The sequence below is a fragment of the Grammomys surdaster genome, unplaced genomic scaffold, assembly GCF_004785775.1.
Source record: "Grammomys surdaster isolate TR1022 unplaced genomic scaffold, NIH_TR_1.0 348, whole genome shotgun sequence".
NCBI classification, from domain to species: Eukaryota; Metazoa; Chordata; class Mammalia; order Rodentia; family Muridae; genus Grammomys; species Grammomys surdaster.
The window spans coordinates 1,483,862-1,508,922 of record NW_021604767.1 but is presented as its reverse complement, the minus strand read 5'-3'; the positions used below and the strand labels follow the sequence as shown (position 1 = coordinate 1,508,922).

Sequence of the window (25,061 nt, the reverse complement as noted above, 5' to 3'; positions counted from 1 at the left end):
GAGTGTATCTTTTTCATGAGCTGTTCATGGCTGAGTATTTAATGTGGAGAGTGTGAAGAGCTCACAGGGAGACAAAGCAGGGAGAGGAGATCCAGGCCCCAGAAGCAGGATGCAGCCAGCCCTCCAAGAAAGCTGGCTGAAGTTCTCATGAGTATTGATTCAGAGCAACTTTACTATCCTGTATCCTATGTGCCAGGAGCTATGGTGGGTCCTGGACAATCTATGGCTTCACCTAGGGCTCCTTAGCACATGCCTCAGAACAGCTTTTCATGCATGACATAATGCCAGTATCCAAAGGTGTGTGTGCCCCAGCAGGATACCTAGGAGTCATAGGGGAAACAAGGTCTTAGCTGCAGGGATGGATTTTAAGAGCAGAATCTGATGTTTATTTGCCTGGAAGAAAAGTGAACTTCCAGTTTTCTGAAGAGAGCCAGGTAGATTATTTAACAATTTTTAAACAGACTTGAAGCAGAAACCCATATTCTAGACTCAGAGAGACTTAGTAAACCTGGGGATAGGGAATGGTCACCTGTTCAGATCCTGCACTGAAGGGAGGTGTGGATAGGATGTAAATGTAGGGTTCAAAGGCCAGTGGGAGGCCTAAAACAAATGAAGAGCAAAGGGCCTGAGTCTCAGAGAAGACTGGAACAGGGCTCCAAGGGAGATGTATGCTCCTATGCTTGAAGACAGCTGAGTTAGTTCAGTGGGAGCCTCTGGTGTGGAGTTTGACAAAGATCACCAGATACCAAAGCTTCTGCCTGCTAGAGTCTGCTACCTAAATATAGCCTGACACTGGGGTGCAATAGTTCCTGGATATAGGATTGTGAGGGCCAGCTGTGAAACTCGGCATTACAGAGACTCACATAAACGAAGTGTGGATGAAATTTAACATCATATCCTGAACTGAATCCTGAGACAGAAAGAAGGCTCTGTGTGGTGACTAAGGCTATTCAAATAAAATCTGGATTAGCAGACATCAATACCACTTCATTAGTTGTTAGAAAAGTACTAAGGGCAAGATGTTAAAAACAGGGAGTACTGGCTGAACCACAGCTCTGTGTGTGTGTCTCTGTGTGTGTGTCTCTGTGTGTGTGTCTCTGTGTGTTTGTGTGTGTGTAGACATATTCAGGTGGCATATCTAAACTGTCATTCACCATTATTTGGATTTATAGAGGCTGGGGATCTACCTGTCTTTTAATCTCCTTGGATTAGGAACATGTAGAAGCATGCTTGGCTTTTTGTAAAATGTGGGTTCCAGCATTCAAACTCGGCATTAAGCAGTGAGATGGTCATTCTTTGTCAAGCTGATACAAACTGGAGTCACTTTGGAAGAAGGAACCTTAGCTGAGAGAGGCCTTCATCAGATAGATCAGTGGGTATTCCTGCGAGACATTTTCTTAGTGACTGGTATGGGAGTGCTCAGCCCATTGTCGGTGGTCCACCCCTGAAAGAGTGGTCCTGAGTTGTATGAGAAAGTGAGGTGAGATGTACACATGGGTAGCAAGCCAGTAAGCAGTGCATCTCCCTGGTACACATGGATAGTAAGCCAGTAAGCAGTGCGTCTCCATGGTACACATGGGTAGCAAGCCAGTAAGCAGTGCATCTCCCTGGTACACATGGATAGTAAGCCAGTAAGCAGTGCGTCTCCATGGTACACATGGGTAGCAAGCCAGTAAGCAGTGCGTCTCCATGGTTCCTTCCTTCTGCTCAGTTTCTGCCTCCAGGTTCCTGCCTTGGCTTCTTTTACTCCTAAACTATATAACCCATAAGGCAAATAAATCCTTTCCTCCCCAAGCTTGTTTTGGTCAGAGTTTTATCTCAACATACTGGGAAAAGTGGCGAACACTCTATTTTCTTGACTCAGTTTGGCAGTCCCTTCGAGCACATTTTAGTTTTAAATCCTAAGGTGATTTCTTTCTTTTTCTTTTCTTTTCTTTTTTTTGTACCACCTTCCTAACACTTCGTATTTATTTTATTTAAAGGTGATTATTGTAACACTTCAAACACTCTTTTCCCTAGTGCTATGACATATATATGTACATGTATGGATATATATATATATATATATATATATATATATATATGTACACACACACATACATAGGCTGAATGCATTATGCATAAAAACAACTGAGGCAAAAGGAATTGAATCTAAGGTTTTGTGCAGGCTAGAAAGATGCTCTACCACTGAACTGCCTTCACAGCCCAGAACTGGATTTACTTTCATGCTCTTACTCTGTTGAGATGGCTGGAAAAGAAAGGTCATATTTGAGTAACTTAGAAAAGATAGGAGATTACTGCTTACACTTAAAAGGCTGGGAAGGCCAAGATAAAGGTACCAGGGCAAGCCCTGATTCAAATGGCATCTTTTTCAGTCTTTTTCATGGAAGGAGTGAAGGGTGCCCCACATGAGGACACCATGTCTCAGTCACCTGTGACAGGTTCTATGTCCTAACATCATAACACCGGGCTTTAGGTGTTGACAGTTTGGGAGAATGGAGGAGATAAATATCTAGGCCACACCATACTCTTGTTTCAAGAGTATGCTTTTATGTACTTTTACTTTCAATACAATAATATTAACTTGGAAAAGTAATATTAATGTGTATGCTGGATAGTTTTGTGTCAACTTGACACAAGCTAGAGTTGTCTGAAAGGAGGGAACCTCAGTTGAGAAAATGCCTCCATAAGATCCAGTTGTAAGGCTCGCTCTTCCTTTCTTTCTTTCTTTCTTTCTTTCTTTCTTTCTTTCTTTCTTTCTTTCTTTCCTTCTTTCTTAAAGAAAAACTCTGCAGTCGGGTCTTTTATTTCCCTTTTGTACACTAGGCCATGAATTCCTATAAAATTGGCTCCAGCAGCTCAGGCTCTTTCCCGTTAGTCCTCACAAAGTGTGCTTCTCTGGGTGGTGCAGGCTGGTGCTTCAGCTGAACCCAGGTGCCCTTCTCTTTGGCTTCCTTTTTCTTCTGATTGTTCTTCTTCACCCGCTTCAGGAAACTGTCTCTGCTCCTCGAGTGCTTGATGTGCTCAAACCACACATTGATCCTCTTGGCCAGAATCTTGCCCTTAACTTGCTTGTTTACAATGATGCCCACGGCATGCTGGGTGACATTGTAGACTCTTTTCGTTTTGCTGCGGTAACACTTATGGGGCATTCCTTTTTGAACAATACTCATTCCCTTGATGTCTACAATATCACTTTTCTTGTAGATTCGCATGTATGTGGCCAAAGGAACAACTCCATGTTTCCTAAAAGGCCTAGAGAACATATACCGAGTGCCTCTCCTCTTTCACTTTGTGTTCATCATATTGGTGAGTTAACTGGAAGGTGGCTGCCATGGCCAAAAGGAAGCAGACATTTTCTTAATTAGTGATGGTTAGGGAAGGAATCAGCCTACCGTAGGTGATGCCATCCTGGGCTGGTAGTCCTTGGTTGTATAGGAAGGTAGGCTGAGCAAGTCATGAGGAGCAAGACAGTAAGCAGCACACCTCCATAGCCTCTGCGTCGGCTCTTGCCCTGTTTGAGTTCCTATCCTGACTTTTCAGTGACAGACTACAATGTGGAAGTGTGATCCAAATAAACTCTTTCTTCCACAAGTTGCTTTTGGTCAGGGTGCTTCATTGCAACAACAGTAACCCTAATGAAACAATGTGAGAAAGGCAGGAGAGTGGTAATTTCTAATTTAAAAGAACAAAACAAAACATTATGACACTGAAAAAACTAGTGTGCCCCCTGGCTTCTGTCTTCTCTCCTGTTCCTTTTCCTTCCCTTCCGTCACCTTCTCTCCACTCCCACTCTACCCCTGTCTCTCTCCAATAATATTTTATGTATTCTTTGCCAATTTCTTACATGTACGATGGGTGGCCCAGGCTACCCATGCACCCATTGTACAGTCTTGACTGGCCTCAAATCAACGACAGGCCTTTGGCTTTAGACACTCATGGCTAGGATTGCAAGCAAGAACAGGCATGCTTAGCTTTTCACTGTAATTTTAATAGATAAGTCCTATGCTTACATCTTGAATTCTTTATATTCTGACATGAGTGTGAGCAGGCATGCATATGTGTGTCTGTTCATGTTATTACATTGGGTTGAAATTTCAAAATTCTATTCAGTAGCTATTAACACGATAGAGCTCATGCCGGGCAGTGGTGGCACACGCATTTAATCCCAGCACTTGGGAGGCAGAGACAGGCGGATTTCTGAGTTCGAGGCCAGCCTGGTCTACAGAGTGAGTTCCAGGACAGCCTGGACTAAACAGAGAAACCCTGTCTCGAAAAACCAAACCAAACCAAAACAAAACAGAAAAAACAAAAACAAACAAACAAACAAAAACACGATAGAGCTCTTCTTGTTTAGATATCATCCAGTTCAAGTCCAGCTGCTGATAAAGAAGTTGAGGGACCAGGTATTGAGAAGGTGTCCAAGCTGAGCTATGCAATTACATGTCTTAATAAATACCAAACTGGGCCTAGATACAGGGCCTGTACCCAGTCAAATGCACATTTTACTGCACAGGATTGCCCCCACTCTATAAAAAAGCACTGTGTTTGCAGAGTTGCTCTGAGTTTTCCCTTCCTATAAGGAGGAAGACTAGTTTGTGCCAATAGCTGTATGCCTGGACTTTATCATCCATTCTCCCAGTAGGATGCTGAGACTCCTTTTATAGCTTCGCTTTATAACTTCTTTAAAAGGAAATGCTGAGCAAGATTCATGATTCTTCTACTCAGATAAAAGAACAGCCAGTTAATAATTTATTAAAAAACAAATTTTACAACCATATGGATTTTGCCCTATCAAATTCCATTTTCCAGCTACATTTATTCTCTAAAAATTTAAGCGTGCAAACAGCGGTTTTTTAAAATCAGCTCTCCGAAGAATAATAAAACAGTAAAGGAAATGAAATTTGTTAGCCTTGAAGGTGATGCGATGAAGATCTACGGTCACGTGCATAGACAAGCATACTTTCTTGCTTAGCTCGTGTGGCTGGTCTCTCCCTGCAACATTCTAATGAGGACATTTCTGCTTTTCTTGTGAGTTCTCAATGTTCCTCGGGAACCACCCAAGTTTATTCTAACACTCTTTCCTTTCTGTCCAAATTGATGTTCTGCCACACTGAAGTCGTGTTTTTAGATGCTTCCATCATCGTTTCCTTTTGCCTACACCATGAGCCCCAGTCTACGGGGGCGGGGGGGGGTTACCCATCAGCCTCTGGTGTCATCTCCCATGGCTTCTGGAATCATGATCGTGGAACAATCAAAGTTTAGACAAGACTGAAAATATCTTGATAAGGTAAGGGACTTCCAGGCCTGGGGTTCTAGATTTGTTGGTTGGGGGTTCCCACTTTGCTATGGCTCTTGGGATTGTTTTTGGGTCTTGGTGACTCTCTGGCGCCACACACTGGTATTTCAATCGCTGATAGAATCCTCTCTACTTCCCATGAGTCTTTGCTGCAGATAATCTCACAAACATCAGAGCAGATGCAAGGTTATGAGTCTCTAGGAAGCTGATACTATTCTGAGACATAGAACTAATCCAGGTCATTTTTTTCCTTCTCTTAGATGAGATTTTATTTATGATCTGATGATTAGTAATCGTTATAAATATCTTATGTACTGACTGCCGAGCTCTTTATAGATTCTCAAACGATTTCTTGATTGAGTTATTAAAGTCTTTTGTAGCTTTACTTTGCTTATCTGACAGATTCAAGAGAGATGCTTAGGTGGGCCAAATGATAACCACTTAAAAGTCTATCTCCTGATGCTTGGAACCTGAGCTTGTGGTAAATTATATGACAAAAGAGAATTAAGAAGAGTAATCAGCTGGTTTTAAAATAGGGAACTGACCTGAGATTATCCACCAGGGCCTAATGTCTCTACTCTCACTGTCTAAAAGGGTGAGGATGTGTTCTTGTCCTCAGAACAAACTTGATGATGATAATGTTATTGCTTTTACAATCCTATGAGTGACTGCCCTATAAATTACAAGCTGTGTTTCAAGCTCCTGATATACAAACTTCCACCCCGTTTCACTCTCTCTCCTCTTCTTCTCCCTCTTTCCCTCTTTCATCTTGTTATGTACAGTCTAGGATGTTCTTTCTCCCTCAGTCTTCCTCCTGAGTCCCGAGACAGCGTGTGTGTGCTGCCACATCCAGTTTGCGTGTCAAGTTCTGCTTTTGCTCCTTCCCAGGTGCTATTAGCGTCTTAGTCAATAGCTCCCCTTATCCATTTCCTTTCTCCAGGTATCAGTTTTTCTTGGCCCCGTGAGTCTATGCTGCACAGTAATATAACATTTTATGATGCCTATATTAGCCCTCTACTTCCAGCATCTTCAGCTTCCCTCTGGCCTGTGTAATGGAAATGTCTTCTCTCCTCCTCAGAATACGAAAACTTATCATTTTCTTTCCATGTCCATTATTTCTGGCCACAAGTCACTCTATAAGTGGTGGAAATGGAAGAAGCCTATTTTAAATTTCTGTCAGATAAGTGCTCTCCCGGAACACTCACAGTCTTTTCTTCTGAGGGTTCTACAGTTTCACACTGCTATGTTCATTTTCATCTCAGATACAAACACACTTCCTCAACCACCTGCATTGTCATAGAATTGGTACTGGTTCCTAGCTGTCTTCTTCTCAGATCTTCATTTTGTTTTGTTTTTTGAACTAGGAGACAAAAGGAAGATAATGAGTCTTATCAAGACACACAACAGCTTTTTTTTTTTCTAAGTTACTCTGAAATTCTATAACCCTTTCAAAGTGTTCTTGGCATGTATATAATTTAACTAATGCCCTGCCCTATGAGTGAAGAAATATACAATGGAATATTATTTGACCCCAGAAAGAGTGAAATTCTGTCATTTGCAACAGAATGGATTATGGAAGCAGGAGACAGGATTTTAAATGAACTAAGCCAAACACTGCAAGTTCACACCAATGTGTAGACACTGCAAAAGATGACCTTGTCATACAAAGACAGTACAATAGTGACTATTAGAAGCTAGAGGCACAGATGAGAAAGAGAAGACGCTTCAGAGTCTAGTAAAACATGCCCAGGAAAAAGAACATTCTAACATTACTTAGCACAGCAAGGTTAGTCCACAACAAACTGTATGTGTTTTATGAAGATCTAGCAGAGCGGAACTCTTGGTTTCCAAACACAATGAAATAAGTAACACACAAAGATCCCAATGGCTGCTATAGCTTGTTCACCTTAGAGTCTATGTCTCAGTACTTGGTCCATAGCTGGCGGTGCAGCTTCGGTAGGTTAGGGAGGTGAGGCATGCTGGAGGAAGTGTGTTACTGGTAGCAGGCTTTTGAAGTTTCAAAGCCATGTTCCATTCCCACTTTGCTCTCCCTAATGCTTTCAATCTGCTGCTGCCATGTTGCCTCATCATGATGGCGTTGGGCCCTTATCCATCTGCAACCATCAACCCAAATGACTTATAGTCTTTCTGTAAGTTGCCTGGGTCATTGTGGATTATTATAGCAATAGAAGAGTAACTATTACTAGTACATAGTGTAAATGTATATTTTGTTATCATATTGTATTCAATAAATATATATAGCTATTATCTGTCAGATAGAATAAAATAAGTTTAAGCAATGAGATTTTTTTTTTAAGTTGTGGGCTAGAGAGATGGCTCCATGGTTAAGAAAGCTTATTGGTCTTGCAAAGGACTTGTATTTAGTTCGCAGCACCCACATGGTGGCCTACAATTGACTGTAACTCCAGTTCTAGGGTACCCAGTGTCCTTTTCTGATGTTTGTGAATTCCAGCAATGCACATATATATGCTGGCAAAATACTCAAGCACATAAAATAAATAAAATCAAAGAAATAAAGAAAGGAAGAAAGAAAGAAAGAAAGAGAGAGAGAGAGAGAAAGAAAGAGAGAGAAAGAGAACGAAAGAGAGAAAGGGAGAAAGTAAGGAAGAAAGGAAGAAACGATGGCAACTATTAAAGAGGCATCAACTAACAATCTCTCGTTCCTGGGTTGGCTAGTATTCACCATGTCATCATCTCTGGTTCATCACTTATGTTAGTTCTATCTTCATCCTCAGGCAATTATATCCATGTGACTTTCCCACCAGACATCCAAGACACATGCAGAACAAGCCAATTTGCTAATATCAGCCAATCATAACAGTGGACATGGCTCCTGGACAAAGCAGAATTGCCATCTAGTCAGATCGAGACAGAATATGCTACAGAAGATTTTCTTTTCTGTTGTCTAATCAGATTTCCCAGCATTATAACTTAATTAATCTTTCGTGGGTATCATGCTATATGTATGTATATATGTTTGTATATGTATGTGTATATCTGTATCATTGATTTCTCTTTTGAAGAAAGTATAACATATTTATTATTAGGGGAAATACTAAAAAATGCAGGCAAACCATGGTTTTATATATAATAAAGAAGGTAATACTGTAAAGAGCAACCAGGTAGGAGGAGGATGATAGCAGTGATGACATCATGAAAATGATGCTGTGTGATGTCATGAAAGTAATTTTGTATGGTTGACAATGTCTGCCTGTTTCATGCAAAGACGTTTGACATGACCTTAAATACATTTTCTTTCCTTTTTTAATGATGGAAAGAGGGGACAAATGACTAGAGACAAATACTATTTTATTTGTACCAAGAGGTTATAAATAACTATTATACTACCCTTTTGAAAATCATTACTCTAAAAGTTATTCATGAAGACTGGGGCTAAGTTGAATCCAAATTATTCTAAAGTAACAAACCACAAAAACAAAACAATATGAAGTGAATTGTTTCAGGTGTTGCAAAAATACTCAACAACCTATGATGCTTTACACAGAAAAATTATTGTTTAGAATTGATCAATGATACATTCTCTATGGGCAATGCTCACAGACAGCCATCTCATTTAAGGATTAGATAGGCAAGCGAAGGGTGTCCCAGTCAGTCCCTCCTGTGCAGATGATGCTGGTTATTCAGAGAGGACCAAGGGGAGAGATTCCCTGCACATTAAGAGAAAATGCCAAGGTTTTGTTTATTGCAAGGTGAAAGTGTTTTCTAGCTGGAAAAAGGCCATGCACAGTAGGCACTTTTGTAGAGTTCCAGTCAGAGGTGGCCCTAGGGAAATGAGTAGAATTTCACCAGACGGAGAGGTGCTGTGCACGAGTCATTGGTGCCTCAGGGCCACGGAAAAGCAAGTCACTGAGTTTGGATGGGAAAGGGAGTATTGTGATGTTATTGGAATGCGTGTTTATTTAAAGTGGTGCAGTGAATTCAGTTGAAGATTGGGCTATAGACCTCGAACCCTTGGAAGGTGCTAGTTTGACATTCTAAGGGAGTGAGATTTCCCAAAGGCTATGTTTTTAGGTATGGATAAAGATAACATGGAAATGCTAAAGTGTAGGCAGGAAAACAAGCTTCAGGCTGTTCAGTAAGACAGCAGTGGTTGAAATGAAAATAAAAGTTCAACTTTGAAAAGTACCACAGAGAACAGATTACTAACACTGACTCTTGATTGAATGTGTGTTAGAAACACATAGTGGTCTCTCAATATCTCTTTCTCCTCCGATTTGTTGGCTAGAGCTGCCCTATCACTATGTCTAGGTAACTAAAGCAACAAGGCCTTTTCTCTGTTGTAAAATCTATAAATACAAGCCTAAAGTGCCAGCAGGGTTGGTTCCTTCTGAAGGCTGGGAAGAAGAACCTATGCCTTACCTGTGGTGTTTTGAATATGCTTGGCCCAGAAAGTTGCACCATTAAGAGGTGTGGTCTTGTTGGAGTTGGTGTAGCCTTGTTGGAGGAAGTGTGTCACTGTGGGGGGTGAGCTTTGAGACCCTCCTCCTAGTCACATGGAAACCAGACTTCTGTTTGCCATTGGAACATAATATAGAACTCTCAACTCCTCCTGGGCTATGTCTTCCTAGAAGCTGCCTTGCTCCCATCTTGATGATAAACTGAACCTCTGAACCTATAAACCAACCCCAGTTAAATGTTGTCTTTAATTAGAGTTGTCTTGGTCATGGTATCTCTTCATAGCAATGGACACCATAACTAAGACAGTACCTTTCTACTAGCTTTGGAAATAAACCTTGGTTTGTCATCAGTCTAGCCTCTGCTCTTGTCTTCATGTGATGCTCACTCCATGTGTTTTCTTTCCATAAGGATACCAGTCATGTTGAATTAGGAGTCCACCCTACTCCAATATCACATCATCTTAAGTAATTATAGCTGTGACAAATTATCAAATAAGGTCACTTTTGGGGAGCATCAGCCATTAAAACTTCAAAATAGCTCTTCGAGGGGCATCATTCAGTTCAGAGTGCTTGACCTATAGGTGATAGATTCCTGGTTTGAGCTCAGCCTGTGTCCGCCCGGAATAGAGGCTTGTTTTCTCAGTAAGGGCCACAGGGATGAATGAAGGCTAGTGAAGCCAAGGCAAAAGTTGCATGTGGTACCTTTTGGGCAAACCTCCCTTAAGGAACAGTGCGCTGCCACAGATTTTCATCTCTGCCTGCACTTACTGGCCAGCATTCATCCACGTGGCTTTTGAAGATGGCAAGGGTCTGTTTACACACTGGGTAAGAGTTCAAAGACTGACCCAGATATTCTGAACTGTACCTTACTGGTTGACTCTAGCATAAGGGTTTGCTAATGTTTTGACTCTCCTGAACCTTAGGTTGAAATCTGATCGCCTTTGTGCTGTTTTGGGGAGTGGAACCCTTAAGAGGTGGTGGTATGGTAGTTTGAAGAAGAATGCCTATGGGCTCAGATGTTTCAATACTTGGGTCTTGTTTGTGTGGGCTTTGGAAATGTGGCCTTGCTGGAGGGAGTATGTCACTGGAGGTGGGCCTTGAGAGTTTAATGACGCTCTCACTTTCTCCAGTTTGTTGCTTTACTTCAGGTTTGCTGTTCAAGATGTTAACCCTCAGCTTCTGCTCCAGCCACTAAGCCTGCCACCTGCTGTTTCTGCTGTGCCACCATGGATTCTGAAACCCTCTGGAACTCAGGCCAAACAAACTTCTTTTTTAATTTGCTTAGGTCATGGTGTTTCATCCCAGCAAATGAAAAGTAAATAATATAGATAGTTAGGAAATACCACATGATTAATGGTTTTCACATGGACAAGTGTTGGTTACTACAAGAGTGAGTGCCATGTTTCTTCCATGTGTCTGCCTGCCCTGGTTTTCTACCATATTGAAAGAATCTGAGACTCTCATCAGAAGCTGATACCTGATCTTTGTCTTCCAGCCTACAGAACATGTACCAGCCTTCTTTATTTTACTAATTACCAGTGTCAGATTTTTTAGTATAGCAATGGAAATTGAACTAAAGCATACAGTATTTTAAAAATCTAAATTATAATAATCTTACTGAAGAATAAATCATATATCCTCTAACTTTTATAGATTAGCTGGTGTCCTGTTACTTATACCTAGCTTTTCTTAGTTATGATACAGTCTGAGTCTCTGAAGAATTGCCATTTAAGGCATTGAATTTTTTATTTTTATTTTTTGATTGAATTTATTTCTAAGTGATCCAGAAAAGGACTAAATATCAATGGGATGTTGTATGATATCTTCATGCACAGGTGTGTTTTGTAATCAGTTTAAACATAGCTGTCTCCTCGAATATTCACCGCTTCCTTGGGCCTAAAACATGCAAAATCCTTTAAGTATTTGTTCAACATTTAAGAAGCTGAAAGGATTCCCTGGCAGGAATGTTCTACTCTTTCATACTACTTAAAGCAATGGTCCAGTCCCAAGTTCTATATATTCCACTTAGTGAAATAAAACTACGATTTCCGTCACACTCCTGGGCAGTATCTAGCTGTCACCACTGTCACCCTTGAAAACATCAGGAAGTCTCTCTTACCAGTCATTGTCGTTTCCACAATGAGCTTAGAAAGATGTGCATTCTAACAGCAAGTCTCCCCTGAACACACTTCTGGTGCTATGTGACCTGAGTTCACCTTATCATGTCTCCAGGTATGCTGTAGCTTAAGAGTCATGCATTCTACCATGCCCTGGATCTGCCTGGCTGCTTCTAACACAGCAGGCAGAATTTAGGAGTACTACAGAGAGGACAGCTTTGGATGGAGGAAGCAGTCGGTATGTGTCATCCAGCAAGTCATCCAGATGGGCTGCTGAGAGCAGGAAATCTACCTCCTAAGTCTCAAGGAGGGATTGTGGGGTGGCATGGACTTCAACTCCAAGTCTCCAAGAGACCCGGGTTTGGATGTATGTATGTGTAGCACTTCCAGTAGAGTGGGAAGCACTGGCTGACACAGGGTCAGCACCAGAAGAGAGGGGGATGTTACCAATCCCCAGGAAAGTATCCGGTGACTCAGAACTAGCCCACACACTGCTTTTTTTTCTGAAGCTTTGCAGCAGTCCTCCAAGGAGTTGTTGGCCTTTAGAAATCTCATGCCTTCATAGAGTTCTCTATAGAAAACAGTCCATTTGTAGGTCAGCAAGTCTGTTTTAGCCAGTGTAAGCACTGATACTTGTTAGGAATTTAAGAAAACACACACACACACACACACACACACACACACACAAAACCAAAAAACCAAAAAAACCATTCTGTGTAACTTGAAAACCGGTTTGTGTGGCTGAAAGTAATCTAAGGCTCATATGGAGTGTCAAGGAGCTAGCCCAAAGGCAGCGCAGATATGACCCAAGCTCAAGGTAAGCTCTGATGGGATCAAGAACCAACCCCTAAAGTGATCCCAATATGTTAACAAGTCAACCCTAAGCTGTGAGTCCTGATAGTGCAAAGCTAATGCCTACTGGGACAATATCGAAGAAGAAAAAAAAAGAGAGAGAGAGGGAGAACGAGAGGGAGGGAGGGAGGGAGGGAGGGAGGGAGGGAGGGAGGGAGAGAGAGAGAGAGAGAGAGAGAGAGAGAGAGAGAGAGAGAGAGAGAGAGAGAGAGAGAGAGAGAGAGAGAGGATTTTGGAGGCTGCCCCAAGCTTGATGCTGTTTTGCTCCTGATTCAGGGTACTTCACGCCTCTGAACTGATCCCCATCAGCAAAGGGGCATCAGACTGGCCACTGGGTAACTGTGGCCCCAGCAATTACTGAGTTTCTGGCACTGTTCCTGAGCTCACACATGCTGCTGACTGATGCTCTCAAGGACCTTCGGGAACTCCCCAAAGTGTGGTCTTCTCTGCTTGCCATAGCTGAAGAGCTGAACTTATTCCCTAAGCACTTTCATGAGGGAGGATTCCCCAGCGAAGGCTGCAGCATTTCTTGCCCTTGATTCCTGCTTGATGAGATGTCTGTTTACAAATGAGACTGCCATAATCTTTATGCTAGCACAGTATCCTAAGGGATGTTTGTGTGAATAAACTGACCATATTTGAAAGGCAAATCTTGTGTGGAGTTCCTAATTGCTGAACACCACACAGCCCACTGGCATGCTCCTCACAGTACATAATATTGTTCATTTGCCCCATAGCTGGGGAGAAAAACTCTTACAGTTTAGTAGAAAAAAATCAGATTAATTAAGTACACTGGCCCTTCATTTTGTATTGGTGTCTTTTATAAACACTTTATTTGGCTTCAACTGTAGGAAAAGAGTTGCATTTTATTTTGGCTTACTTCTTTTCCTTCATCTTTTCCAGCTGACCATCAGGGCAAGCATAATCAACCTGGACTACAGAGCAAATTCTAGAACAACCAGGACTACACAGAGAAACAGAGACTTGAAAACTTAAACATAAAATAAATAAATAAATAAATAAATAAATAAATAAATAAATTGCCAAGGACCAGATTGCCAAGGCCTGGAGAGGGGTTCTCTGAGAAGGGGTGTCTGGGAGAGGTGAAAAAAAAAGACTCAAAGTCAAAGCATGGGTCATAAGCTAATGGCCTATGTTTTGCGCAAGAGAGCTTTCCAGATCGATCTGTGTTCTGCTCAAAACAGCTCTCTTGCTATTTAAAACAAACTCTCTGGATAGCTCATCTCTTGCAGATCAAAAGCCCAGTCTTATTTACATATCAACTTAATCGTTATCCCATGAGTCAGCATCCCGAGACCCCAGGCCCTTGATTCTTAGAAAGAGACTGCAAGCACACAGGTTATTGTTATTTTCAACATTGCAAAAGAACTCAAAGGTCTGCCTGTCTTTTTTAAGCACAGATGGTAAGTTAGCTGGGTGGGACCTGCCCTGAAAAGACCATTCCTATCATGCACGGACCTAAATTTGCTCTGCCCGAGGCTGTCCTTGAATTTTCAGGAATCTTCTTGCCTTTGTACCTGTTAGTCTTTTATCTTTCTGGCTCATAATGCCACTGTCTATGCTCCTTTAGATCTGTGAAGCTCCTTATACAATTCATATTGCGTCCTTATATTTTGCATAGTTGAGAAATTATATATTTGCAAACTCCTGTTTTTAGAGTTCTTGCCTACAGCCTTTGAGGCTGTCCTGAAGATCTCAGCAGTTAGCCTTTTACAGAGACATTAGCCACACCCTTGATTCCTGGACTAATGCTGTCTCTGATTATCATGATAGTCATTAACCTTGGCAGAGAGGACACTCCCCAGAGGAGGAATATGAAAATATATACAGTATTGTATAAACAAGCCTTACATCCACAGCAACCATCAACAGTCCTGGAGGCCCATACCCTGCTGGCTCTGATCTAGGGGAACCATGTCATTCTGTCCCTTTTGTGGCTAAGTTGGACTTGACAATAAATAAATAAAGTTAATATTTAGAATCCAAATTTTCACATAGATTATATGTCACATCCAGTTGTCCTTTGACTATAAAGACTGACAGGAAGAAGCAAGACCATTCATTCAGTTTTTTTTCCCCCTGGGTGGAGATAATGTCATATTATTTTATGTTTTTGTAATTTTAATATTGTAAGTATGTTACTTTTATGATGAAGGAAAAGATGTAACTCAAATGTTTCAAATTATTTCATTGGCAGTTTTCTTTTGGGCCAATAATATAATATTCAAACAAGTATTCTATTGTTTTGTTTTTAAGGGAGTGTTTTAAATCTCTTTTAATATTTTTTTTTATTATCTTGCAATTTGCTAACATATATCATAATCCTTGCCTAAGCCTCTGTTTTATAAGAATGTCAGTCTCCAATTTTTAAGACATTTGATCACTGTTAGTTAACATTGAGAGGATTTTTGCCTTGTGCAAGTTTCTTGACTTTTACCTTTGTGGGAAGCCATTGGGGCTGCTTGGCAGGAATCTGACATTGGCCAAGGACAAGGAATTGGGCTTTAGACAAGAATCTGACTTTGGGCCATGACAAGGAAGTAAGTTCAGGCAGGAGTCTATTTTTAGGCTAAAACAGAGAAGTAAATTCAGTCAGGAATCCTAGTCTTAGGCTAAAACAAAGAGGTAAGCCACAGGCATGAATATGACTGTGGGCTAGGACAGGGAAGTAGGCTCAGATACTTTGTCATCTTGATGAGCCCTTAGAACCAGCAATCATGAGAGTGATCACAGGGTGATCACGGGACTCTGTATATTGCCTTGGTTGTTCCTTGACTGTTTGTTTCTATTGTAATTTTGGTTCCTCAAACCTAGAACTGACCTAAATACGTGCATGTAATTAAAAGGGTTTAAAGTTGAATTAAAGGAACCTGCCTTCAGCCTTAGAACTGGCTGGGGTCACGCCGCAATTTTGTCTAACCATCTCTTTTCTTTTAATCCTCACTCCTGCGCTGGAGAACCTGTTGACTGACTGAGCGGGCTTGGTCATACTTTAATGGTATGGATATATCAAATGGGAAGGGAGTAGCTAACTTGTTCAAACATTAAAAAACAAAAATCAACCTTGTCAGAAAATGCTTATTTAATGTCAATGCACGACTCAAAATATGTGTGATCATTGGTTATTGTAAGGTCCTTGGGATGATTTGTATATGCTTGGCCTAGGGAGTGGCACTGTTGGGAGGTGTGGCCTTGTTGGAGTAGGTGTGTGGCCATGTGGGTGTGGGCTTTAATGCCCTGTCCTAGACGCCTGGGAGAGAGTATTCTGCTAGCAGCCTTTCGTTGAAGCGCCTCCTGCACCATGCCTGCCTGGATGCTGCCATGTTCCCATCTTGATGGTAATGGACCGAGCCTCTGAACCTGTAAGCCAGCCGCAATTAAATGTTGTCCTTTATAAGACTTGCTTTGGTCATGGTGTCTGTTCACATCAGTAAAACCCTAACTAAGAGAGGCCCTGTTGCTTGATCATCCTCCTGGATTTCAAAGCAAGACCTATGGTTATATGAAGTTGGCTTAGAACAGAATATATGGAAGACACAGTGGTTCCTACCTTTTTCAAAACTAGCAAGTATTATCATCCCTGATGTGTCAGCCAATGTACCAATATACCAATCTTCCCCTCTAACACACAGACAGACAGACAGACAGACAGACACACACACACACACACACACACACACACACGAATGAAAAGTTTGTACCAGTTTTTAGAAGTATTTACAGCGGAAGATCTTCAGCCTCTAGTTGAAAGTGCTCATGTAACTAGAAGCTAAGGCACGGTTCTGCAGTCTCCTCTCTGTGTTTGCTTACTCTGTTATGAAACTCAAGAGGACAAGGCTGCTTTTCCTCCTTTCATCTTACCAGTTGTACAGCAGAGTAGGGAATGGAAGAATGAGAGACACAGATATTTCTTCCCAACATTAAGCCTGGAACTCTTGAAATCCAGTGTGGAATCATGTATGTACAAACACATAATCTGTTTCACAGAAGGAACAGCATTTTCAGTGATGTTTAAAGTTCCTACCACACTGTCCTTGATACATGGAAACTACAATTAATAGTCAGATTACTATCACCTCTACAGAGAATACCTGTAAGTCGTGACTAAGATGCTAAGACATGAACTAAAAAGCAAATGAGAAGGCTGGCTTAGTGAGTAAGAATCAGAGGACCCAAGTTCAGTTCCCAGCACCCACACAGCAGCTCACAACTATCTGTAACTCCAGTTCCAGGGGATCCAATACCGTCACAGACATAAATGCAGGCAAAGCATAAAATAAGAGTTTTTGAAAAATTCAAAAAAGCAAAATGAAACCTATTGGACATGTTAAGAAACTATGATCAAGAAATCTTAAGAAGCTGGGACTGACATTCTTAATGAAGCAGGATTTCAGCTCAGGTTTATGTAGAATATTTCATTACTTAAAACATAAAATCATCTCACAACGGTTAGCAAATCAAGATAATGAAAGTAAATCTGTTAAAATAGGCTCAAAACACCGCTCTGGGGATTGAGAGGGAGAGCAAAAGAACACTTGATGTCAGAGTATTTATTTAAAATTTCTCCATAGTAAACTTTTAAATAATACCTTATTTTATAATTACGGAAATTGGGAGAAATCTTAACTACTTTCTAAAATGTAAAATAGGAGGGTAGTATCCAACTTTGAAATATCACATCACTTTATAAAACGTCATTAGGCCCTAGCAAGAGTGAGAGGACTTGAACAAATTCAATTTTTCTTGCAATCACATGAGCATTCATTAAGGACACACACACATGCAAATAGATCTAGTTCAAGCATGAGGATAAACGTCTAAATTCTGAATGAAGAATGCTTTTATGCCAGTAATATCATCTTGTAATTTCAGTTTCTTTCAGCATAGTTACGTCAATTAAAAAGATCTAATGGCTTTCTTTCCTAGTGGAGTGGAAAAACCTACAAGCTGGGCTTGCTTCTCTTCACCTCTGAGACTATGCTTTCCCCCAGACCTTCCCACCACACCCTCTGACTCAGAGACTATTTGAAGGGGACACCTGTTTTGAATGGATCCACAGGAAATACCCATGTGGTCTTCTCATAACCGGACCCTTTATCTGGTTGGTTGAAACATGATCATGATTTAAAACAAAACACCCTACTCTGCCCACAGACTGTTGCAACTTCCCTGTAACAACATTTACTGGAAGGCTGAGGGAATCCAGTTTATATTTACTTTCCTTTCATTCAGCTCTGATGCTGTAGTATAAGAGGGGGAAATGTCGAAGTGCAAAAGGAATTTTAGCTCTGAAAGATTTGTATGAAATCACACATGCGTGGGTGAGATTTACATCCTCCGGGTGGTTTGGCTTTAAAATGGAATGCGCCTCGTAGCAGTCATGGTAATCAGCACAGATTTATATTTATAAAACTTGCCCTGGTTAGTAGCTGGTAAGGAAGCTTTCTGTCAAGCCTCATGGCCTGAGTTCGATGGAGGAGACTCACACCAGCTGTCCTCTGGCCTCCACGCTTGTCCTGTGGTACTTGTGTGTACATCCCCCCCAACACACACACCACGTAATAAAAAGTTTAGAAAGAATTTGTTCAAAGCTTGTGTTGCATCTTCTGGTACATACTGATAAATTAATAAAGCCTTGTGGAATTTATAAGGGGTTTCAGAGTCATAAATGCTCATTAACATTAAACCCTCAACTGAATCCTAAGTAATGGGTGTCACTGGAGGGGGACTGTGTGTGGTTTTATACACTCTGACTCTATCTGGTGCCATGGCAGCGAGCATCTCCCCAACCAGCACCAGCTGCTCCGGGATGCCGGATCCCGACCGGTTTGGTCTGGTCCTTCACGTCTGGAACCTCGATTGTCCAGGAGGCACTGCTACCATGGAGGCCGGGGGCGGACCTCACGGACCGCCTAGGGGGCGCCTGGCCTGGACAGAGAATGTAGCTGCAGAATGACGCAGATGACGCCAGAGATGACACCAGGCCGCCAGCCCACGTCGGCCGCACTCCCGCTCCGCCCGCGCAGGTCGCCGGTGCGCTCGGCGCCGCCGCTGTCCCGAGGGACACGCCCCGCCTCCTACGCTCCGCCCCTCGCCGCGCCGCGTCCCGGTTCCCACGGCGCCCGGCACGGCGGAGCAGCTCGCCTGCCCTCCCCACAAGCAGCCCGGCGGGGCCAGGCCGCGCGAACATGGCGCTTGTCCCCTGCCAGGTGCTGCGGGTAGCCATCCTGCTGTCCTATTGCTCCATCCTGTGCAACTATAAGGCCATCGAAATGCCCTCGCATCAGACCTACGGGGGGAGCTGGAAGTTCCTGACCTTCATTGATCTGGTAAGGCCGTGGGCTGTACCGTGTGTGTGCGCGTGTGCATGTGCGTGTGTGTGTGTGTGTGTGTGTGTGTGTGTGTGTGTGTGTGTGACAGGAGCACCAACGCATGCTCGCCACTAACAGTCACACTGGGCTCCATTGAAGGCCTGGATGCCCTTCTCACCTTTACCTGGTAAAGGAGGAAAACATGGGGTCACAGCCAAATGGGCACAGGCCTGCTTCTAAGAAGTGACCCAGGAAGAGGATTGCGCCACCAAAAGCTTCTGTTGGCCTCGATCATGAGTGCCCTCAGGTTCATTCTCCACCGAAGTGTTTTCCAGAGCTACCTGCAAAGGTAAACTTGCAGCACCTGAAGGAGACTTGAGTAATGTCTGTTTCCATGGAGCATGGCTTAGAAACACCCAAACACACCTCCTTTGGAGAGAAATCATCCAATAAAAACCCTTGCACATGCTTTTCTGCCCACTGTCAACAATTTGTTTATAACGCTTTTTTTCTAGAAACACTGAGAGCAGTTCACGGTGGGGCTCCACTTGGCAAGTACTGAACTCCTAGTCTTCCACAGTGAAAGTTTGTACTATGCATAATCATCCGTTCTGTTGACACATGATAATTTTAAAGAAGAGCAGACGACTATAATTATTATTTTTAAGTTTTTATACTTTGGGTACCGAAATTACTCCTGTAGATAATCAGAGGGCACAATGCCTAGTGACGACTTGAGGTAGATGTAGTACTTTGAAAAGTCACCAAGACCAAGTCATAATTACATTCAAAGGTTATCAAACATAGGTCGGGTATGGAAACAAAAGCAATCAAAAGATCATGGAGAAAAATATACAACCGACTCCTGGAATGGTAAGACTCTGATAGTATGTGTAAGCTTGGCACAATCACAAGGTTGGCACAAATTTTCTTGACCCTCCATTCTGATAAATTTGAACCTATTTGAAGATCTTTTCAGAGGTCTAAGAAGTCTAAAGAGATACAGCTAGATGTTTTCAAAAGACCTTTTATTTGCAATATATAAAGTATACATACCTTTCCCCACCTGCCTCTAGGCACAGGGCTGCCTGCTGTTGTCTGAGTTGGGCTTTTCAACTTCTTATTGGAATTAACTTCCCTCTGAGCATACAAATTCTCCATCAGTGTTTTCTTATTCCTACTGTCTGTCCACGTGAGGAGCACATGACGGGGATTTGCTCTCAGCTCCTTGTAGCTTTCAGGTAGGTGGCTCAGAATTACCTTCCTGGATGCGCTGATTGGCTGGCTACTCAGTGAAGACTGGCTTTGCCAGATGTATGGTACGGCAAGCAGATGTTTGCATACTCAGAGTGTACTCACCCTTCAGTAGCCCCGAGGCTCTGATAATTCTGCATAGAAAGCATTTAGGGCACTGACAGGGCAGCAGGAATCATGTATCTTCTTAAGAGTGAACTTAAGTTAGTGATGCTCACATGCCATTAAAAAATAACATGCCTAGGTTTTCAGAATCCTTTAGGATACAAGCGGAACTCCTTTTGAATCATGGCCTTCTCTCATTCCTGAGTCAGCTCTTCCCTTGAGTTGGCCCATTTGCGTGTGACCAAGGATGGAGCCATAGCTTCTGTGAACAGTGTTCCTCTGTGCCTTTGCCTTTCATGGTTCTTGTGCGGGAAGCAGAGAAAAGGTCATTGGATGAGAGGTCATTAGGAATTGGAAGTGTTGGTTAACTCAAGACAGGCTTGCTGCCTTATATTGGCAGTGCTTATTATGGATTAGAAAATGAGGCTCACAAGAAACAATCTTCCCCCAAACCCCCGCCCCACTAACCCTCATGTGATTTGAAACGCTAGTAGTCAGTTTGACAGGCTGCCATGCTCTCTCTATTTTCGAGTGCAATTGTTGGACCCATTTGTTTTTAATAGCACTTAACTATACAGATTTTCTTTGGTAGCCCAGTATTAAACTCAGATTTGAAACTTCATTTCACACTTATGTTTTAGCCCTCTGTTTATCTAGAGTCTTAATCCAGTCATTCAAACTTGTCACAGTCTGTGGCTCCTGGTTGAAATGGAATAATTACACTTAACTAGTAGTTCCTGAGAGAAACTACCTTTGAAGTATATTCCAAAAAGCATGCAGAGTGTTATTCTTCTATTAAAGGCTTAGAGTCCTTGGAGCATTGTACAGCTGTTCAAACAGTCAATCTGTCAGACCCCTGTGATGGCCTGAAAAGAGAATCCTAATGTAAGCTACCTGTTTAATTTTACATTCCTGTGTGTTTTTAAATGACAGCGAGTAAACTTTATGTACTCATACTGGGAAATTTTAATGATTCTAGGCAGTTTTCAAAGAGGGCCTTTGCCTTTCACAATTTTAACCAGAAGGCCCCATTTCTGGCCAACTTGGATTGCATGTGAGGCCACTAATCATGACTGCCATGGTTAGAATCTAGTTCCGAGGCATCAGTTTACTTGAATGGGACTCAGGAAACTTGGGATCACGAATCCAGGCACAGATGGTTGGTTATGTGGTGGTCAAATCTTTCTTTGAATAGGGGTGTCATTCCAGCAGAATCAGAGCCAGTGCTCAAAAACTGAATTATGGCTCATGGCTACCAGTAATCTTAGATTGTTATTGCCTGAGAGTTACTTTCCTTAGAGCGGAGAGACTGCAAGGGAACTGGAATGCCATGGGAGACTACAAGTTAGCAAGTGGGAAAAGACCACCTTAATGTGATAGGGAGAACAGTGGGACCTAAAGAATTCCACTTCTTAACGCTCAGAATCTCTTGACTGTTAAGTAGCAGGCAGTTGTTCAGGAGTTGTTAGTTAACAATTAATTGTTGTTAACAATTGTTAATTATTCAGGAATAAACAGAGTAAGTAACTGCTCTATGCAAACATGGGCCCTTTTAAAGGCAGAATAACAAATCGGGAGAAGGCCCAAAATGAGGAGGACATGACCTTGGGACTAAGTGACAACCTTGCTGGCTGTGAGGGTGCGGGGAGGATTTTCAGGCCAGGAAGGGGCAAGGAATTAGATTTAACCCCTAGCATTTATGGAGGGTATACAGACCTGCTGACATCTGAGTTTATGTCAGTGAAACTTGTTTTGGACTTCTGACCTCCAGAGCTGTAAAATAATTTGTATGTAGTTTAGGCCACTACAATTTTGGTAACTTGTTGTGGCAGCAATAGAAGAAGAACATTGCTGGCTGGACAGCCTCTGGTTTAGAGAAAACATCCTCACAGCTGCATTCATTGATTCATCGAGCCATTTAGGCATAGGAGAAAATTGCTTCAGTTTTGGACTTTATGGAAACAGGATTTTACCTGCTTCATCATATGATGTGAGCATATGTGTGACACTGGACAGTGGGAGATTCTGTAAAGACCAAGCCACATGGAGAAGACAAGGCCTTTTCTTTGCTCTGAACTATCTCAGGGACTATTGCTATACAACACACTAAGCCAGAAGGACTACTCTGAATTGTCAATGGGCTGGAGAAGAAATTAAACAAACCGTTGGGATATTCTCTTAAGTCAATGTCATTACTGATGGATTTACTTCAGATGATCTGGACTCATTTCTGTATTCAGTAGCTGTACGATTCTACTTCAACATACATAGTGATTATTCCCAAAGATAATTAAAATAAAGACTTAGAAAAAAAGGAGGACAGATTAAACCAAAGGCAGCTATGTTGTATAAGCCCCCCATGGTAGTTCTTGAAGCAGTAGGTTTTTAGTGAATGTCTGAATAAGCGGAAACAATCTCTTTGCAAATAGTTGATGAGTAATTTTTTTCTTGTCCACTCTCCTCCCTAAATATCAAATCCATTTTTAAAGTACTTTGACCCAAACATTATTTAGATGTGTACAATAAAATGTCTAACAGTGGAGGCAGAATCAGCTTCCTGGAAAACATAAACTGGATATTTGCTATTAAGATAAGGAATGACGTTGGATTCAAGTTTGTAAAATAATTAATTAATTAATTAATTAATTAATTAATTAATAAGGTCTGGTATTCTCACCCATTATGGTTTTGTTACCGTTTTGAGAGAGATCATTTCTTAGGGCTGTCCGTGCTCATTAGATTCTTTCGGACCTTTCATCAGGCATCGACAGACGGCTGTCTTTCACTCCCTTGCACAAAGTGTGAGTGAGGATCTGTGGGCTCAGTGTGCCCCACATCCCCCACTAGAACTCCCATATTTTGTGTTAGTAATTATTTCCCTTGGTGTGACAAAATACCTCCCAAAACTGACTTTAAGGGACTAACGGTTTAATTTGTCTCGTAGTGTGTGTGGCTATAGAACGCCATGACGGGGAAGAAATGCTGGCAGGCGTGTGAAGCAGAGAGTCACAGGGCTTCTGACAGCAGGAAGCAGAGAATGGAGCTGGGGGGCAAAACTTCAAGGCTCACCAGTATACACTCATTTCCTCTAAAGAGGCTCCATCTCTTAAAGTTTCTACAACCTTCCAAAACATGGTCAGCTGGTGGGGACCCAGTGTGTAAACATGTGAGCCAAAGGGAAACACTCCACATCCAAACCTTAACACCTTCGCAGCCAGAAGTAGCATCTTAAGAAGATCATCAGGTGATGCGTGCCTATATTCTAATTTGATCGGACTGTACTGTTTTGTAACTTAATGTGGAATGCCTACAGATATTATCAAACTGTGCTCTAAGGTGCCTTAAACCATGACATAGTTAAAACATGCAAAACATTACAGTTTGAAAACAGAAGAGAAAAATAGGTGCCATATATCAAGTGGTAGGCTACTTATTATCATTTTAAGAACATATCGAGATAATCTTCAGGGGAGCCAAGACACACAAGACAATTACACTGTCTTGTTGTTTCTAGAGTTAGAATAGTGAATGTGTACATCATGCCAGGGAGCAAAGTCTTCCTAGGCACCGACTCTTCAAGTCTGGCACTTAGATCCTCATAGCACACTGGTAACATGATAGACAATCCCTTTTTAATATTATAATTAAATATTCTTTTGTTTGTTTGCTTTGTTTTTGAGACAAAGTCTCACTGTGTAGCCCTGGCTGGCTTTGAACTCAAGAAGGCTGCCCCCACCAACCCCCTACTCTCCACCCCTACCCCCATCTCCCACCCCCTTTCTTCTCAATGCTGGAATTAAAAGCATGTGTCATTATGTTCAGCTAATTAAACATTCTCCAGCTGACTGTTTCATAATTTTATGAGAGACCAAGGCAAGCAAGGTCTTATATTTTATCTGAGTGAAAGAGTTGAGAGTTGGATTACTTTGTTGTTATCATTGTTTCTATTATCTGTTGCAAAAAGAATTTAGGTCAAAACATAGAAACACAGAATAATAAATGCTCCAATATGGAAGACCTCGCTTGGGCTGTTCAAGCAATAGGAGATGATCGATCCAGTGTTTCTGGAGAGTGTGTGTGTGTGTGTGTGTCTGTGTATGTGTGTTTATTGCTTTAGACAGGAGAACATTTAACATTTATGTAAATGTAAAGGCAAAAGACACTCCCTAAGCACACTGCAGTTTCCATTTGCGTTATTCTTACTGTTCACTCACAATCTTGTCAAGAGCCTACTTCACTGCAGTCTGTGGTTTCATCTGAATAGGAAATAAAATATCTTGGCATTCTGGATTTGTTATGTAACTATAGTGTGTATTTTCCCAGCCAAAGCCACGGGTGCTGTGTGGAGGCCACTGGTTCATTACTACTTGCTGAACAAACTTAGATGTTTCTTTGTTTGTAAGTCTATTGGCTATTACACAGAGGGTGTAACTGCATGATCTTCTGCAGGCCACTCAAACGTGTGTGAACACTTGAAGGATCCAGTAATTTTTTTTCCTAATCTGGGAGAAAAACGGGGAGAGTAATACTTTGGATTGCATTGAATCCAATCCTCTCCTCTCCTCTCCTCTCCTCTCCTCTCCTCTCCTCTCCTCTCCTCTCCTCTCCTCTCCTCTCCTCTCCTCTCCTCTCCTTTCCCCTCCCCTCCCCTCCCCTCCCCTCC

The 25,061-nt window shown here is 41.9% G+C and overlaps 1 protein-coding gene and 1 pseudogene across 2 annotated transcripts in view; one reads left to right on the top strand and one right to left on the bottom strand.

Annotated features, from left to right (window-relative positions):
- Positions 1 to 2,824: 2,824 nt before the first annotated feature.
- LOC114630939 lies at positions 2,825 to 3,266 on the bottom strand (annotated as a pseudogene).
- A 15,457-nt stretch (positions 3,267 to 18,723) lies between these two features.
- Aig1 (androgen induced 1) overlaps positions 18,724 to 25,061 on the top strand; it is a 223,884-nt gene continuing 217,546 nt past the window's right edge. Inside the window, exon 1 of one of the 2 annotated variants that reach the window (XM_028779213.1) lies at positions 18,724 to 19,057. In XM_028779213.1, the coding sequence (XP_028635046.1) occupies positions 18,917 to 19,057 (141 nt within the window). In that variant the 5' untranslated portion in view covers positions 18,724 to 18,916. The remainder of the gene's footprint in view (positions 19,058 to 25,061) is intronic. The other variant, XM_028779212.1, reaches the window with a different exon arrangement.